The following is an 18,741-nucleotide window of genomic DNA, read 5'->3' as shown; positions in this document are numbered from 1 at the left end:
CTTTCAAGGACTGCTCCTGAGAGAACAGTTCTGAGAGTACTTGTGACTGACCCAAGGTCACCCAGCTGGCTGCATATGGAGGAGTGGGGAATCAAACCTGGTTCTCCAGATTAGAGTCTGCCACTCTTAACCACTGCACCAAACTGCCTCCCCCGAACCCCAGTTTCCAGGCAGGCAGCCTACAGGGAAAGGCTCTTTATTACGTAGTCTAGACTTCTGTTACTTTTATGGTGCAGGAAGAAGGGATATAGAAGCAGTTCCTCTGTTACCAAGGTCATTTGAACAAGAGTTTTAAGAACTGAGCTATACAGTCTGCGGATGTATTCATTTTCCTATCAATAACAAAAAAAATTCCTAAGGATAAAAAACTAGCATATCTGGAAAGAAGACTTGAGTTATAGCATTTCTGGTTAACATACTAGCTTTCTTATGCAGGAAAGTCTACTTAAAGAGAGAAAGAGAATTTCCTAGCTGTCCTGCTATGTACTGTGTAATTCTGTTGACCATACTGGTCAGCTTTCAGAGAAACAGTACGGATTGGAAAGGAACAGATGATCTTTAGCAGTACAGCAAACATTATAATAAGACTTATCATTTTTTCTTACATTTTATCTCTACTTTATGGTCTTACATCTTGATTCCCTCCCTTAATTCCTGCTTAAGTATCTTGGTTCCAGCACTGATATTTAACATTAAAGTTTAATCATTAAGCCATTAACCATTAAGATTTTTTTTTAAATTAACTGAGTATTTAAATCCTTAAAAAAAAGGAATAGTGACTGTTTCAGAATGAGAACTTGGAGAGAAAATTTATGCACAGAAACAATAGTGAATTACAATTAAGAGCTCTAGGGACCTTGGAATGATTACACAGCCATTTCAATTTAAATTAAAATTGTAACTATTTTCTAGTCTAGCAAAACCGTGAGGTGTCACATCAAGAGTCATGCTGCTCTAGCCAATGCATGCTTACTCAGAAGTAACTTCAAATGAGTTCTGTGGAGCCTACATTCAAGTAAATGTGCACAGTACTTTCTCTAGGGAATTCAGGAAAACCATTTGGAATCACGTAAATATGTACTGAAGCATGAATAAATTCAGCACACATATACACACCTTAACATCACAAAAACAAAAATGACTGCAGATTAGCTTGCATCTTCTAATGAAGCGCAAGCATCAAATTCAGTTGAAGGAACAGTTCGTGGGGGTCTTTAATTCTCCATCATTTGGGCAAAGCAGAGTGTGTGTGTGTGGGGGGGGGAAATAATCTTGACAAGATATTTTTCATAACTTGGTGATGTAAATTGCACTGCTCCATTAGTGTGTCAAATAAAATACCCTTGAAAAAAATGTAACCAAATCATAGCAAACCTCCCCCCCCTCCAATACTTTGATCTACTCCAATGGTTCTCAACACTTTTTGCAATGCAACCCACTTCTAAACTCATTCTGCTTTTTAGGATCCAATTGCCAAGTAACTTCATGTGATTGTCCCCCACCCCCAACATAAAATGTGGGAATCCCACATCGGTCAACAGTGAACAACTTTCTATTTTGTCATGTTTAGTACAGATACAAGTAAACAAGAGCCTGTCTCTCATGACTCTCCTGCAAAAGAACGGTGACCCACTTTGCAGGGTCCTGACCCACAGTCTGAGAATCACTATTCTATCTGATAGGAAAATTAGAAATAGCCAAGGATAAAGCCTTTGCTATTTCTAATTTTCCTATCAGATAGAATAGTGATTCTCAGACTGTTTCTCTAAGCATGTTCTGCCAAGGCTTTATCCTTGGCAGAACACGCTTGGAGAAACAGTAAGATTTATAGGAACCTGACAGTACAATCCTAAACAGAGTCATGCCACTCTAAACCCATTGACTTCAGTGGATTTAGAAGGGTGGAATCCTGCTCAGGAGTACACTGTGGCTTTATTTAAAAACCTACCTTCGTTTTAGTGAGGTACATATACCAACAAGAGTATTTAAATTTTTACCCCGCCCTCCCAGCCACAGCTGTCTCAGGGCAGCTTACATAAAACAGATAATTATATTAAAAACATAAATTATGACTATAACAATTCTAAAACCATAAGTTTCTCAGCTCAGTGTCAGCTCACAGTGTTCATTTTGTTTGTTCTTGCAGAACTTGCTGTTCTTTAGGCTGTTGGTGGCCTTTGCCTATATTCATCCCTTCTACTTTTCTCCTTCCCAGCATTTTCCAGAACACAGTTCCAAAACCACCAATCTGGAGAATTTGTGGCTGAGCAGAGGCGCTGCGGCTCAGTGGTAGAACCATTTCCCCACTTCAGCCCCCAGCACCTCCAGTTGGAAGGATCAGGTAGTCAGTGGTGTGAAAGATCTCAGCTTGAGGACCTGGAGAAACCTGGACAGTCAGAGTAGACAATACAGAGTAGACAATCAACAGTACAATTAAGAGCGTAGCGCTTGATGGGTCAACATCTGCTGGTGGTCCCTGGCTTGAAGGAGGTCCACTTAGCCTCAACCAGCTTGGTAGAACACTCTCACAAGAGAGATCCAGGGCCTGCAGGACTTACTATAGTTTCACAGGGCCTGTACGATGGAGATGTTCTGCCAGACCTACGGTAAAGGTGGGGGAGTTCTATCAGTATTGGCCTCCCCCAGTGCACTTCCGTCTTACGTGGCTTCTACTCATCCACCCAACCTCCCGTAACATTGATTACCATCTGCCGTGCACATATGTGGAGTGGACTCAGTGGTTGTATTAATTGGTGCCATAGATGATGTTAAAATTGGATTTTAACAATTGTTGATATTGTTTATTTTATTGTAATTGATTATACTGTTGTAACCCGCCCTGAGACTTGCTATGCAGGGGTGGGAGGACTATAATTTTTTTAAAAATTAAATAAAAAATAAGAATAAGGCAACTCCATGTGTTCAACAAGAGAGGGTACTTCCCTGTTCTGCCAGTTCTGGAGTGGGATTGAGGCACTAATAAGGTCCAATTACACAGGGCCTAATTTTAGCTTTTCTTATTTGGCCCTTGTTTGCTTCTTTCTTCTACCAAACCATAGGAGACACAGTCAACCCACTTCTAAAATGTGCCTTTGTTACTAGTTAATACTAGTTAATAGCCTCATTTTACATCTGCCGCTTAAGGCTGCCAACCTCCAGGTGGTCCAAGCCACAAATGGACCACAGTGACAAACCAAAAGTTGCAACCCACCAATGTTCACTGTGAAAAAATGGTTCTATAGTCCAATTACAGTCCACCAATATGCTTCTTTTCCCCTTTATTTTACATCATGCAGTGCTGCTTCCAAACAACTGCCACACGACTCAGAATTAATCTTGTATTTTCCTTAGGCATCTGCTGGCCAGCAGCGGATTGAAGCCCCGAAAATTGGGGGAACCCCACCTGGATTGTGTGTGTGTGTGTTGTCAACTACCCTGGAGTGAACTGCTGCCATTCAGAGTAAGCCCATGGTCTGATTCAGCGTAGCATAGCTTCACATGTGGTTTACCTTACTTCCCACTCTTAGACGCTTTGCTTTGTGAAGAAAGTAAAAAGCCGCCCCCTCCCTCCAGTTTCTGGTAGCTGAATGAGCTTTGATCACAGAACATGCTGTTTGGAGCCTTTCGGTGAAGATAGGGTCAACTCTATTACCTTTTTCAAGGACCAACAAATTAAAGCTACAGGCACAAACGGCGCTGCCAAAAATATTAGCAGGGAAGGGGCCAATGGCAACCTTATCGCCCGTTTTCCATCCCCGCAACGACGGCTGGTGGCTTTCAGACATGTGACGAATGTCCCATATGGCACCCTGGCTTGTTTGCTTCCTAAAATACTGCACACTATTTTCATAAATTACAGATGTCAGCTCAATAATTCCCTCAGGTTAATATATTGACTTAATTAAGTAAAACAAAGGGTGGATAATTAGACTAACAGCCTCAACTCCTCATTGATTCAGAAAAAAAGCCACCCCCCCATACTATTATTTATACTCCAAACTTTAGCATTAGTAGGGTGTTCCTTCATTCTTTTAATCCCTCATGATGGTTAATGTGTCCCTCTGCATCACTTTGGCTTCAATATATCACTTTGCTTTTTTGACTACTGGCAAAGTTTCTGCCCCGCACTCACAGAGAAAAAAACCAGGTCAGCCATCTTTCTTCCTGCAAGACACCATTTTCACCTTGTCATTGAGGCCAGCCCTCAACACCAGAACAAACCAGGCCTCAGAGGATAAAATGGCCATCAGTGGGTTGTTCTGTTGCTCCTTCCTCTGCTCAGACTAGCTTTGAGGGAAGATTTCTCAGGACACAGTCCCAAAACGCAAGCAGAACGGACTGTCCGGAGACAAACTAGAGAAGGAAAAAGCAAGTCTAAGAAAGTATAGAGGAGAACAAGGCCACCTGTACCTTCTTGGCTGTGGGAGGCTTGAAGGGCACCTCTGTAAATACAAGTCAACAAGTGAATTCATTCTCCTGTACTTGACCTACCATAAAAGCTGAACGCAGCATTGAGAGTGCAGCAGGGCAGGGTAAGGAAAAGGTCTATAGAATAGACAAAGCTGCTGTAGGTTGCGGAACAAACAGAAGAGGTTCAAGTATAGAGGCATGCGTGCGCTGATGGTTCAGAGCCTTACCGCAACAATTGTAGGAATGAAGCAAGGTTGTGCCACAGCCCATGGAAGAACTCCAAACTGAAGTCCCTTTGCCCTAGGCTCAAGCAATCACAAAAAGCTGTACAAGATTTTGAATGGCACAGATCTTTTGTCTGGAAATTCAGTACAAAAAGTGCCAGGAGGAGGAGAAATAGAAGAGAAAAGACTCAGGATGGAAGATCCTCCCTGGGTGTTGCCAGCAGTGAAATACTATGGTTGCCAAACTCCAGGTGGCACCTAGTGATCTCATGGGATTACAACTTATCTCGAAACAACAGATCAGTTCACCTGGAGACGATGGCTGCCTTGAAAGGTAGGCTCCAGGGGCATTATATCCAGCTGAATGCCGGCACCCCCAAAGCACCAGGAATTTCCCAGCTATCCTGGCACCTGCCATATAGAATCCGACATCCTGACAATCTCATTAAAAAGAAAGTTTCTGGAAAAGTTCTTCGTGGGAGGATTTGGAGACCTCCAGAAAGGGGCAGGTGGAGGCTCAGAAGCCAAGGGGCAGGCAAGGCTTTCACTGATTGGATGGTAGGGGCTTGACTGCAATCCCACAACAGGTCTATTCATTGCCATGAGATCTGTTGAAGACCAGAACTGTAGAAGCACACCCCCAGGTATTTCCAAATGACAAGTAGACTAGGGCTTTTTCATAAGTGAAGAAGAAGAGGTTGGATTTATACCCCGTCCTTCACTACCCAAAGGAGTCTCAGAGCGGCTTACAAACTCCTTTCCCTTCCCCTCCCTACCACAGACACCCTGTGAAGTAAAAGAGATTGGAATTATACCCCGCCCTTCACTACCCGAAGGCGTCTTAGAGCAGCTTACAAACTCCTTTCCCTTCCCCTCCCCAACACAGACACCCTGTGAGGTAAAAGAAGAAAAGATTGGATTTATACTCTGCCCTTCACTACCCAAAGGTGTCACAGAGTGGCTTACAAATTCCTTTCCCAGAGTCAGCTAGGGAGAGGAGGAATTGGAAAATTCTTTCGAGACCCACTGAGGTGGCTCGAGGGGCATCATCACCTAAGGAAGAACAGAACCTTCGCCATTTATAATTGTAGGACCTCCGCGTAGTAGGTTACCTGGAATTCAACAGAACGTTCACTATGTGGGTGGAGAAATCGGTGAAGTTATCCTCCATGCTGTCAATTTCAATTGTGGTATGTCGTGATGTAGGAGAGGGGAGTTGGACAGGAGGAGGAGGTCCTGAGCCGGAGGGAATTGATGGTATATTCCTGCAATTGATGGTATATTCCTGTTGATAATTCGAGGACTGTCGAAAACCATGGTTGCCTTGGCCACCATGGGGTTATTAAGATGCAGGCCACGCAGTCTCTGAGTATTTTGCGGACGACTCTCAGAAGCAGAGGTAAGGGAGGAAAGAGGTACAGAAGTCCCGTGGACCAAGGGTAAAGGAGACCGTTTCCCAGAGATTGTGGATCCCTGCCTCCCCGGTTGCAGAACAGAGGACACCTTTTGTTGGCGTTGGTGGCAAAGACATCAACTTGGGGAGCTCCCCACCTGTGGAAGAGTGGGAGGAGGTATGTTGGGTTCATCCCCCACTCGTGAAGGCTGAGTCCTGCTCGACTTAGATGGTCTGCTTGTACGTTCATGTGTCCGGGGATGTGTGTGGCTACAAGGAAAATGTTGTTGGCAATGCAGAAGTTCCATAATTGGATGGCAAGGTCGCAGAGGCGTAGGGAAACAGTGCCTCCTTGCTTGTTGACATAAGAGAGTGCCGTGGTGTTGTCCTGAGGTCTGGGCGCGAAAATCCAGCGCATACACACTAGATCCCATGGGTGCGAAGCACAGAGACCACGTCCAAGATCTATGGTTCCAGGACTTCCCTAAAGACAAAGTCAAGGTCTCAACTTATGCAACTTTATCAACCCAGGGACTAAAAGGTGAGATCTCTAGAACCAAAGGCAGTCATGAAAATTGTGTTTTTTCCTCAAAAAATGGCACCTCTGCTTCCCAGAGAGTAAGAGGAGGGGTTGTGGCTCAGTGGAAGAGCCTCTGCTTGGCATGCAGAAGGCCCCAGGTTTAGTCCTTGGCATCTCCAGTTAAAAGGCCCAGGCAGTAGATGTGAAAGGCCTCTGCCCCGGAGAGCCACTGTCTGCCTGAGCAGACAATCTTGAGGGACCAATAGTCTGACTCAGTATAAGGCAGCTTCACGGGTGTGTTCACTACCCTTCTGAATGAAAGGCAACCCAAATTAACAAGGGCAGAGAAGGCTCTGAAGGCATTTCCCACAGCCACGGTGACATCCTCTGAAAAGTTCTGCCCCCCCTCCAAAAGCAGTCCAACTACTCTCCAAAAATGACAAGCCAGAGGAGAGGACCAGCGTCATCCAAACTAAGAACTCGGGGAAGTCAGTAACGGGAGCAGTTGATCAGTGGGCATTTTGGTCATTTCCCCAGTTCTTTACTCACCTGCCAGGAAAATCAGATTCAAGAAAACCACATGATAAGCTGTGGGTAGGGAAAAAGAACCGATTGCAAACATGACAGCACAAAAGGTAACCTTGGATCTGCTATCATCTGGCTGTTTTGCTTTTCGTTTAAGAAGTGTGGGCACAAAGGAGAAGACGGACACTTTTTATGACCACACACACTGCTTTGTACAACCATTTTACTTGGCGTGACATCTTTCCTCCAAAGAACCAAGGGCGCCATATGTCGCTCTCCTTCCCCCATTTTAGCTTTACAGCAATCCTGTGAGGTCGTTTAGGTGGGGAGCTGGAGACTGGCGTGGGGCTGGATGGTGATCTCCATGGCTCAGCTTCTCCATTGCTTGGAGGAAAAATAAAACCACAGAATCAGTTTATTCCACTAGAAGGGGAGAAGTCCAAAAGGGAGCACCGATGCTGAAAGGACGGCTATGAGTGAGTAGCCACTGCAGGTGTCAGAACTGATGGAAACCTCCAGCTGGCCAGGAGCTAATGACAGCAGATGTTCTCCAGTGGGCTCTTACACGAACTGGGACAATTACTTGTGCTTTGGAATGTCTGTCCAGCCAGAGGGTAGTATTATGTTGTCGAGCTTGCAATAAACACTTCTGCAGATGGATTTCGATCAATGACATTCAGTAACGAACAGCCACAATTTTAGATGTGCCCAGTATTGTAGCTCCACGGATTAAAGCCAGGTTGGTTGGAACAGCAAATCGAGTTTATCTTTGGAGCCAGCCATGACTTGGTATATTCAGAGACCACAGAAATCCTGGTTTGTTTAGTTTCAGGATCACATGCTGCCCCCCCCACCCCAACCCCATACATTGAGGGAGTTTCTTTCAGCCTAGGAGATGTTCAAGCCGCAGTTAGTTGAAGCAGCCCAGTCTGGATGTCATAACAAACTGTAGTTTGCTTCTTGTTTACAAACTGGGATTATGAAACTACACCCTGGTTTAGAATCCTCTCGTTTCTCTTCATATCACATAAATCTTTCACCTTTTTAGAATCCTGTCTTGCTTAATTTCAGTGTGTTATAGTGGCCTCATTTGGACATCACATAAAACAAACTTTCGAACCAGGAAGTCTTCAGTCTTGGGAAGAGGGGGGAAAAGGGAGTTGGGCTGGAGAACAGAGAATGAATTTGGAGTGGGATGTGGCTCAGTGGTAGAGCATCTGCTTTGCATGTATCTGGTCCCAGGTTCAACCACAGGCATCACCAGTTAAAAGATCAAGCAATAGGTGATTTAAAACTTGGAATTCACTGCCACAGGAAGTGGTGGCGGCAACAAGCATGGACGGCTTCAAAAGGGAATTAGATAAGCATACGGAGCAGAGCTCCATCAGTGGCTATTAGCCACAAGGTATAGATAGGAACTCTGGGGCAGGTGATGCTCTGTCTTCTTGGTGCTTGGGGGGGCCAACAGTGGGAGGGCTTCTAATGTCCTGGCCCCACTGGTGGACCTCCTGATGGCAATGGTATTTCTGGCCACTGTGTGACACAGAGTGTTGGACGAGATGGGCCTTTGGCCTGATCCAACATTGGCGTCTCTTATGTTCTTAAAAGACCTCTTTCTGAAACTCTGGAGAGCTGCCGCCGGTCAAAAGAGACATTACTGACCTCAATGGACCACTGGTCCAATCCAAGAAAAGGCAGCTTCGTATGTCTTCATCTGAATGAGACTTGTCCTCATCACAACCTAGAGTTTGAGTATGACATCAAAACACAGCCTTTGTTTCAAATTGTACAAAGTCTTCCATTTCCTCATTATGAGGTTAGTACCAAAAAAAAAAAGGATTTCAGAATTTGAATGCAGAGGATGGGATCCAGCAAATATTCTGCTGATGGGAAGGAGTTCTTCACCTCCCCTTCCTGCTGCACCCCAAAATGCAGTTCCACGGGAGAGCCCCCCCCGGAAGAGCATGAGGGGGAAACTGGTGAAGACCACCAGCCCCATGAGCAGAAATCTCCTGCTAGATCCAAGCCACAGCCTCTGTCTTTCCAAATAAAAGGTGGCACAGTCTTCATGAGATTTTATTTCTCAGACGCTGCCTTTGCTGCTCGATAGGGCACGGCTCAGTGTTCTCATCTGCAGACACGCACAAATCACAGTAATGTACCAAAGGTGAGCAATTAAAAAAAGGGAAAAAGAAAAGACAAGGACAGAATGAGCTGGTAGTTATATATTTATTCACAAAAACGAGTTTCTATTTTAAAAACAACACACTAGTCCTTTGGACAGGTTCGACCTTACTGTGATGACCAAATGAACCACAGCTAGTTGAAGCCGCTCCGTGTCCTGATGGGGCAACCAGGGGCTACAACTTGCAGCTGGACAGGATGTCTTCCACTAGCCTTTTGTAGACCCAAGCGTCCCCCTTCAGCCGCTGCCTCTTGATGCCCACGACTTCAGATTTGCCCAGGTGGCAGACTTCCAGCTCAAACTGCATGGTCACTTTGCCGAAGTCTGACTGTGTTCGACACTTGAGCTTGTAGCTGTGGGAAAACAAAGTTTAAGGAGGGGGGGAGAGAATTAGCTCAGGTGCTCACAGAAGTTGGGTGCCGTGTAGATTATTACAGTGACTGAACAGGGTGAAGAGCCAAAATGCCCATGTAAGAACTAGCTTGAGAAACATGAACAGCAGAATCAAGGGGGGGGGGGGGTTTCTTGGATTGAACTGGTTCAGGTTGCTGAGGGTGTGTGTACAGAACGCCTGAAGCCTCCCCTGTAAAACAAAAAAGGCACTCCTTTCCCAAACAGCAAGTGGCGGAGAAGGATGGCCTGGACTCTTCGCCTTGTTGAGCTAGTATGCAGGACTGCTCCATCCCTCCACCATGGGACCCCCTTTAACAACTACTTCCCAATTGACATCTTCAAAGATGTTATTAGCAGTACGTTCAACTTCCCTTTAGTTGCAGAAGCCACCAAGACTTTGTGCTTTCTCCTCCACGGGGGAATCAGTGCTAGGATTTCAGAATGCCTGTTTCTCAAGGGGCACCACCTTAAACAAGGTAGAAGAGATAGATGGCCCTGGGGGAGTGAGAGATCTAGCCATTAGCTGCCAAGACAAGTATTTACGCTTACCCTTTCTGTACATATTCAACATGTTTTTTAGGAAGGACAGCAATTATCTCCTTCAGCAGCTCATCTGGATTCAGCAGGTTAGTTGTGGTCACATTGTAATGAGCCTAGGGGGGAAAAAAAAGAACATTTCCTCCCACAATCGCTTGTGACTGAAGTTATGCTAGAGTATGGAGCTTTAGCTGCCACAGGAAATCAAAGTTTCAGTTCCCCATCCCCTTTCAGCAATAAGGAGCACCAGGGATTGCGATCCTCAGACTATATATCCCCAAGAGCCACTGCCAACACATGGGCAGAGGCCATGGCTCAGTGGCAGAGCATCTTCTTGGCACTCAGAGGGTTCCAGGTTCAATCCCCAACATCTCTAGTTAAAAGGACCAGGTAGTAAATGACATAAAAGACCTCTGCCTGAGACCCTGGAGAGCAGCTGCCAGTCTGAGTAGACAATACTGGATCAGTGGTCTGACTCAGTACAGTGCAGCTGCATGTGTATGTATACATTGCACAGCTCAAACAGGAAAACAAAGGGCACTTTGATGCACCCGTTTGACGTTGTGTTTGATATTACTTCCCTTGAACCCTGAGATCAGAGTGGAACTTGGTGTGCATGTTCAGGACACGGTTCTAAGTTTCAAGTTAAAACCCCAGCACAACACCTGCACTCTTTCAGGAGGTGGGGGCAACTCACGTTTATTGTAATGGAGTCTCAAGAAACGTCAGTAGAGGACATTTGACAAGTGGCTGCCATGTTACAAGACAGAACTAGCCATTCTCCCAGCATGTACAGCATTATGGACTGCTTTATGAAACTACTGAATGGTATTTCATGCTGTCTTTACAGCAGAGATTTTATGCTTTCACTGCATCATATTTTTGAGAGCTGTCTCTAGAGAGGCAGCATATACATGTTCTAAATAATAAATACTGACTAGTTTTGGCTTGGTACCTCCTAAGTTCCCCCCCTACATTTGTTTTAATATGGACACTGCAGAACAGTGTTATGGTGACCAAGCTCTTGTGTTCCCACCACCTGCGAGCTATCCCCCTTCCCCAAACCAAGAGATTTAGATGGAAGGCTGTTACAAGTGGTAACTATTATGGCTCCCTGTCCATTTGCTCAGATGTTTAAATTCCAACCGTGGGGGAAATCTCTGAGAGCCCTAGAGATCTGGTTCCCACTTGACTACTCATGCCTGGTGTTTGGACCCTTTCTGCATTCTCATAATGGCCTGATCAAATGGGCTAGGTTGAAAAAGCCATTCAGTTAAACAAATGGTGATTCTGTTGTAGTTGAATTAAAAAAAAAAAAGCTGATAGCCTTAATTTTTTGTGTGTTCTAGCCGACAGAGCCAAAGCAGACCATTATTCGGGAGATAAATCTGTGAGTAACCTTCCAAATACTGCCCCTTCAGTGGTGAAAGCAGTAAAACTTACCGGTTTGTGAATTTAAGTGTAACATTATGGGGGGGGGGGGGAGTGTTTAGATAATGCTGACAAGTGTGCTTGGAAAGCTTTGTTTTGAAAGGCAAAGGCAAGTTAGTAAGTTTAGAATCTATTGTGCAATCTATGTTTAATCACCGTGGCGGCTGGCCCAGCACTGTGAACTGCAAAAAAAAAAAAATGGCATTGCTAGCCTGTAAGCTATTCAGCTGCTATGAAATGAGGAAAAACTTCTTTAGATGGGGAAACCTAGGTATCCCACACCAGTGTCTAAAGATCTGCCACCCAATCAGCCTTGATTCTTGAAAAGCCACGTGCTTCATTTTACCCTCCCCCTAAGGTTACATACATGCTAACTATGAAGTGCTCTAAGTACAAACCCGTTCCCTCTGGTGGGCTGCCAGAAATGAAAGGGGCACCCCCAGCCACTCGGCTGCCCTAGGCCTCGGTGCGGACTGTCATCATGAGGCAGGCGGTAAGGCTTGTTACCACCAGCATGGTGCAGTGCTGGACAAGGAGCCGGGTGACAGGTTCGAATCCCCACTCTGCCACAGATGCCTGCTGGGTGACCTTGGGCCTGTCACTCCGTCTCGGCCTAACCTACCTTAACAGGTTGTTGTGAGGATGAAACGGAGAAACTGGGTTGTAAACTGGTTTAGATCTCCATTTGGGAGAAAAGTAGGGTACAAATGAAGTAAATAAATACATATCAGCACAGAGCAAGGGATGTTTAGAGCAGCGGCTACGGACTAAGGAAATGCAGGGCAGGATTGCTAAGAGTGGGCTTTACGCAAGGAGCTGGTGTTGGACGTCACTTGGCACAATACAAACAGCTTTGGAATATGCGGTTCGTTAGGCAGTGGGGTGGAAAGAAGGTGGGAAGGGAGAAAAGCCCCCTTGACGGTCAACATCACTAGATTTGAGTCCAATTAATACCTTCGAGACCAGCATGATTTTCGGGTTTCAGCTTTCAAGAGTCAACATTCCCTTCCTCAGATATGATGAAAGGAACTCTGACTCCTGAAGGCCCACACCCTGCAGATCTGGAACGCTCGTGCCCCTGAAAATGATGCCCAAGTGCTACTGGACTCAAATCTAGCTCTTTGACTGTAGACCAACTTGGCAGCAGTTTGGGGTTTTTTTTGGGGGGGGGGGAGTTTGGCCTCATCCTTCACAGCCTCCTTTCTACATTTGCCATAGGGAAAAAAAAGAGCCTCCTTAGGCCTGAGCAGCCTACCCGCAGCTTCCTCGGGCCTTCTTTTGTCGAGCCTTTCCTTTTACCGGGTGTGAGCATCGTGATCACTTTATCCAAGCCTCTTTCGAAGCTTCCGAACATTTTGGCCCCTTTCCTCTTCTGACCGCTCTCCAGATGAGCCTGGTTCAGATCCACTTCTAAGGAGTGACACCTGGCAGGTGGAGAGACAACAAAGCACACGTTGGTTTTCAGTGGCTGGGAACTGGTCACCGGGAAATACGTCCAATAAAAAGTATTTCAGCCTCTGCCCCCCGAATCTGCCAGACAAAGACACGGTTTAAAAGGATCTGCAGCACAACAGCAAATTGGGATTTTGAGAGCGAATGGTATATGTGCTCCAATTCTCCAGGGGCACGAATGAATTTTAATTATGGAAAACAGGAATGTATCCAAGACTACTGAAGTGTGTAATGTTAAGAGTTAACCTCCCCAGCCTTTTTACATTTGTTGGTAGGTGCAGGAAAGGATTTAAAAGAGGGGTTTAACACAGCAAAACAGAGATGCCGTTTTAAAAAGCTTCCCCCCCCCAATCAGTACAAGGATTAAGATAGTCTATTGTGTCATCTGAAATATGCTCAGGAAAGTGGACATTTACCTTCTCTCAGGGCTAATGATCCCCGTCACCAGTTCCTCTGGGTGGGTCGGAGTCGGTGGCTTCTTAGCTGGGCTCCCTTTCATGGCCGGACCGCTCTCTGCAAGTAGTAGCACACAGATTTAGGAAAAGAGGCCTTATTACAATTTGGAATTTGCATGCAGATATTAGATACCCCAAACAGAGGTGGGCAGCAATGCTCCCTTTAAGCTGTGGAGTCTTGTGTGCAAAACTTCTACTTTGTGAGCAACTGGCATTAAAGCTGTGAGCCAGCGATTTGGCTACTGCATAAATTAGTTTGCTCTGGAGCCGCCCTTCCTGAGCTAAGAAAAAACCTGTGAGCTGGAGGCTAAAAACCTGTGAGCTAGCTCACACTAACTCAGCTTAGAGGGAACACTGGTGGGCAGAGAGGTTGTGTAGCTAGCAAGACCAAGAGTAGTCTACAGCATCTAAGAGGCAGAGGGGGTGCCCCTCAAACCTGGTCCCAATCCTTGGTCTCGAGAAAGTCTCTTAGGCTCATTTCATCATTCACAACACAGGGAAAATTTAGACTTCATAGACTGGTTATTAGGAATACCAGTTGAAAGTACCTGAATGACTACCCTTATATCTAACAGCCAAGGGCTTACCCCCGTACAGATAAAAAAATAGCACAATGAGCCCTGACCTGGATAGTCCAGGCAAGCCCGATCCTTCCTGTCAAGTACTTGGATGGGAGACCTCCAAGGAATACCAGGGCTGGGACGCAGAGGCAGGCATTAACAAGCCACCTCTCTGAAAAACATCCAAGCCCACAGTAAGGGTAGCCAGAAGTCTCCCATGACTTCCAGGCACGCACATATACACACAAAAATACTCACAAAAACACCCACCCAACCAATTAACCAAAAAAGCACAATAGACCATCTAGTGCTAAAATGTAGGATTCTGTAAATGTGGGAAAACTCTAAGCTGGCAGAAAAGCACACACAGAAATGTTACCGAAGTCTCCACATGTAAACACATCAGGAAAGAAAACCAGATTCCGGAGGCCTTTGCTAACAGCAGGGGTCTCTAATGCTTTTGAGCCTGCGGGCACTTTGGATACAATGTGGTGGGCACAGCTACAAAATGGCTGCTGCAAAAGGTGGAGCAAGCCACAAAAAGACTGTTGTGACTTACTTTCAGTCGGACAGTAAAGATCTTTGTGCTGTGGTGGCAGCTGCTGCCAAAGCAACGCCTGCACAGCCAATCAAATTTCCAGTGGCCAATCAGAAACCTTGATGATCAAAAGCCTCACCTGGCTCCACCCACTTTCTAAAAGCACTTGGTGGGCATCAGGAAAGGTGCTGGTAGGCATGGCACCCACAGGCACCACGTCGGGGCTCCTGTGCTATAGCAATCCAAAAAGGGAGTAGGCAGTGGGGCCGGCTAGTACCACTGTGAGGCAGAGGCGGTGGTAAAAAGGGAGAAACCAAATGTGCCAGGAGGTGAGTGCCAGGAAAAGAGAGCAGTATTTCCTTTGCCAGCGAGTTCTCGTGGGTCCAAATTTGTATAGATACATCTATTATTACTGCACAGTTGAGAACTGCATTCAAATGCCTCATTTTCCAATAATGGGAGCAAGAATCAACAAGAATTAAGATACATATTTTAACCATTTCAACAAATTTGCCTTTCTCAAGGTACTTTTAGAACAGCGTTTGTTAAACTGACTAGCCAAGAGGTAGCGTTCAAAGAAAAAAGGTGGATTTCAAAGAAAATACTAGAAGAAGAAAAAAATCTGTTCCCTGTGCAGAATCTAAAAAGCTGCTAAGTTTATTTTGCTGAAACCTGAGCAAACGGTTAAAAGTTCATTTTTTTAAAAAAAACCTCTTATACTTTGTATCCTGTCTGTAGACACCTCCTCAAGACCATTAGCAAGGAAAATTATAAGCTTAACACTACAAAAACAATTAAATACAAGTAAAACCCACCCCTGTCAATAAAACCCACCCCGGTCTACCCGTACTACAAGACCAACAACCAATACAACCCCTCCCCATATATTTGTCTATAGAATAGGCCTTTCTGAAACTCCCAGTCATAAGGGAATCAAAGGCCTTCTCTGAGTTGCCCCCCCTAAAGTTCAAGAATACCTTAACCTGAGGAGAAAAACAAATAAGCTCTTGCCCTTTTAGCTTTCCAAAGGAACAAAATTACCCCACTTGGTTCAGCAAGTGTTTGGGGACAGCTTTTCCTCACTGAAGGCCAACTGAAGTATTGCACTGCAGGGGTTTTCCTGTCTTCTGTGCTCTGCCCTGCGCTTTTCATGTATTTTTGTGTCATGGTATTCTGTCAGCCTCCCTGAGCATGGGAACAGCAGACTACCATTCCACTTTGGGACGCGAGCTGGAGGATTATGGGGCATCCATATTTTCAAGCAGCACAGCTGGCGCCCCCAACAGGTGTTATCCATTCTGCACTAAATCACCCAAACCCCTTAACTTCTGAGGGTGGGTGCTTCCTCCTTGATCTCAGACCCCACTCTGTACCTTCAGTTGGAAGCGCACGGTTCGGGGTGGTCAGCACCCTCTTCTCATTCATGGCCCACATCGGAGTCTTGGGAGCCGGAAGCACGAAAGGCTCAAAGTTTGCTGCTGCTTTGGCATCAGAGTTCTCCTTGTTGCCCTTTTTCTTTGACGACGCTCCTCTTCTCGGCATGGGAGGAAGAGGCGGAGTGAATTCTTCACCATCCAGGAATACGTGGTGCTTAAAAATATATATATTTTGATTAAGGTCCACTGAAGCTGCATGTGAAGATGGCACACCTCTCAAGCCCAGACCCACACGGATAGTCTACGGTCTCGGTCGGACAGAATACTGCTCCATGGGGCGGGATTCTCTGTCAGATATTGAAACGTGTCCCATCCTCCCAGAGTCTTGATGTGAGACTTTTCTCATTAGCAGCTGCTGCACAGGTTGCAGCCATAAATTTTTTGCTATTTGCATTATGAACAACCCTCTAGTTACACCTCTTTAGTACTCAGAGACGCATATATAAACAAATGGAGAAAAAGTTATTATCCAAGAAATTTGGTAGTGCTAGATTCTCTAAGAATTAGAACAACATCTGCAGGCTGATGCTTCCGTTTAAACAGGATGCAAATTTACTCCCACAGAGTTACTGAAATTATGCACTGGTGAGGTATTAACTTTGTTAAAAAGTACCCCGCAGGCAGAGTATCCCTCAGGTACAGTTACCTGTTTGGCTTTGGGTGTAATCCACGGTACAGGTTGAGCTTCGAAGGAACCTAGAAATTCCATGGATCCAAACACATTGGGCATTTCGTTGCTGCTATGCTCTGGAGCATCTTCAAAAGTTAGGCTCTTTTTGAACTGTTCAAAAAGATGTTTGAGAGTCATTAGATGAGTGCATTGTCAAGACCCCTCACAGGGCTGTGGCCAACAGATGTACCGCCCCACTTGGAACACTGCTTCACCCTTCCCATAAAAAAAAGTCTTACTTCCTGTCAAAGCAATTCCCTTTCGGAGAATAGAGGCTTATTTCTAGCTATTGGAATATTACTGGCAAACGATAAATCTCCCTAGAGCTACTATGACTGTGAGGATGGCCACAATTACAGAAGGGATGGCCAGTTTCTCCAGACTTTGAATCAGGTCTTCCCTGGCCATGAAATCCCTGCTATGTGTGTACGCACACCCCCACGCCCCGTGTAAACTGGCAACGGAGGGATTTGGCCTCACTCGGAAACAAAGCCGCTCCCTCGAGTGAGGCTGGGGTCCTCTGACTCAGAAGTTCTGACTCAGAAGATGAGCTGCAATTCAGAGGGGTCTCCAGGTCTGGCATCTCTAAAGCAGGAGGCTATGGCACCCTAAACAGGAGACACTGATAGGCAGGGCGCGTAGGACTGGGAGTCCTTCTGGTGGTAAAACAGAGGCTAGCCAACTGGCAAGCTACTCTGAAGCAGCACGGCGTAAGTGTGGATGGTTCTTAAGGAGAGCTTTAGGAGCTTCTTGCTGCTGTTCTATCATATTGAAACGGGGCAAGTTCTCTTTTATTTGGGGTGAATTCGTGGGGACTTTTTGAAAGAAGAGCTAGAATCCTACGCAACTGAGATGAGGGGTGACGCTGCTCAAAGAGGAAGGCAAGCGCAGGGGGGAGGCAGCCGCTTTAAACTAATTTAACAGAATTTCTACTTTTTATTCTGCTCCAGGCCTTTTAGGGTAAAGCTAAACCTAAACGCTCAGTCCGGCCACTAAGAAGAGACTCCAGACCCCACCCCAAATAGATTACAGATTGCCGGTCAGGCTTTAAGGCTTGCAGCAATTTCATTGCACTGAAGTTCAGGATTGTTGTTTTCTTTAACTCTATGCAAAATAGGGACACAATGATAACACCGTTGATACTGCATATATTTCAATAGCTATATACCAGGAAGTGGCAAAGAAATCCACGCAGATACACAAGCCAAAAAACGATAACAAAAGCAAGCAATTCTATCCTGGGCAAGAAAGTCTCCTCTTGCAGTGGCCAGAAGGAAAAGATTTAAGGCCAGCCACCCGGGGAGGCCTCAGGCAAAGCAGTGATTATTTTATTAACTGGGTTTTTAAAAAACTGCTCAAGCAAGGTTTCTAATTGAATTTCCTTTCTGGCCCAAGTGTAAGCTCACTTCTTCAGACAAGTATAATTTCCCTTTTTAAAAACCAAAGTATTTCTCTTTCAACAGGAATGGTATGCTGCTCTTCTCTTTTGGTCTTGTTCTTAGAAGCAAAATACAGATGTCCCTCCCTAAACCTTTTAGCATTAAAGAAGCTGCTGTGAGTGGGGTGGGGGTGGGGATTCAAATTTGACTAGCAAAGTAGATTCGTATGTATCTGCTGTTATCCCCATAAAATGTTTTAACCAACTTCTCAGAGGGTAACCATTCAAAATCAAAGCAGCAACCCCCCTAAAACAACTTAACATAATCTAAAACATCTGAAAATATTTTACATATCCCGACAATTAACAGTAATATAAATAACAAGAAAGAGGACCCACGAAACTCACGGGGGGAGCTGCAAACTCACGGGGGGAGCTGCAAACTGAGCAGGCGGAGGAGGAACCAGCAGGAGCAGGTAAGCTCCCCCCCATCCCGCCGGTTCCTCCGTCTCCTCCACCCCCCGCTTGATCTCCCACCGCCTCCAAAGCGATGCCTGGGCGGCTTATAGTCGCCGGGCCTCGCCGCTCCCCCCCCCCGGCTCCAAAGCAAAGCCCGCACGGCTTGCAGCCGCCG

The 18,741-nt window shown here is 45.7% G+C and overlaps 1 protein-coding gene across 1 annotated transcript in view; it reads right to left on the bottom strand.

Moving 5' to 3' along the window:
- Nucleotides 1-9,359: 9,359 nt before the first annotated feature.
- MELK (maternal embryonic leucine zipper kinase) overlaps nucleotides 9,360-18,741 on the bottom strand; it is a 32,887-nt gene continuing 23,505 nt past the window's right edge. The window contains exons 10-15 of the mRNA XM_015426143.1: nucleotides 16,706-16,840; nucleotides 15,997-16,213; nucleotides 13,487-13,583; nucleotides 12,874-13,042; nucleotides 10,200-10,303; nucleotides 9,360-9,610 (exon numbers count right to left, since the gene is read on the bottom strand). Of these exons, the coding sequence (XP_015281629.1) occupies nucleotides 9,433-9,610; nucleotides 10,200-10,303; nucleotides 12,874-13,042; nucleotides 13,487-13,583; nucleotides 15,997-16,213; nucleotides 16,706-16,840 (900 nt within the window). The 3' untranslated portion in view covers nucleotides 9,360-9,432. The remainder of the gene's footprint in view (nucleotides 9,611-10,199; nucleotides 10,304-12,873; nucleotides 13,043-13,486; nucleotides 13,584-15,996; nucleotides 16,214-16,705; nucleotides 16,841-18,741) is intronic.

This window comes from Gekko japonicus, unplaced genomic scaffold (assembly GCF_001447785.1).
Source record: "Gekko japonicus isolate JY-2015 unplaced genomic scaffold, Gekko_japonicus_V1.1 scaffold205, whole genome shotgun sequence".
Taxonomy (NCBI): Eukaryota; Metazoa; Chordata; class Lepidosauria; order Squamata; family Gekkonidae; genus Gekko; species Gekko japonicus.
This window is presented reverse-complemented; position numbering and strand designations above follow the sequence as displayed.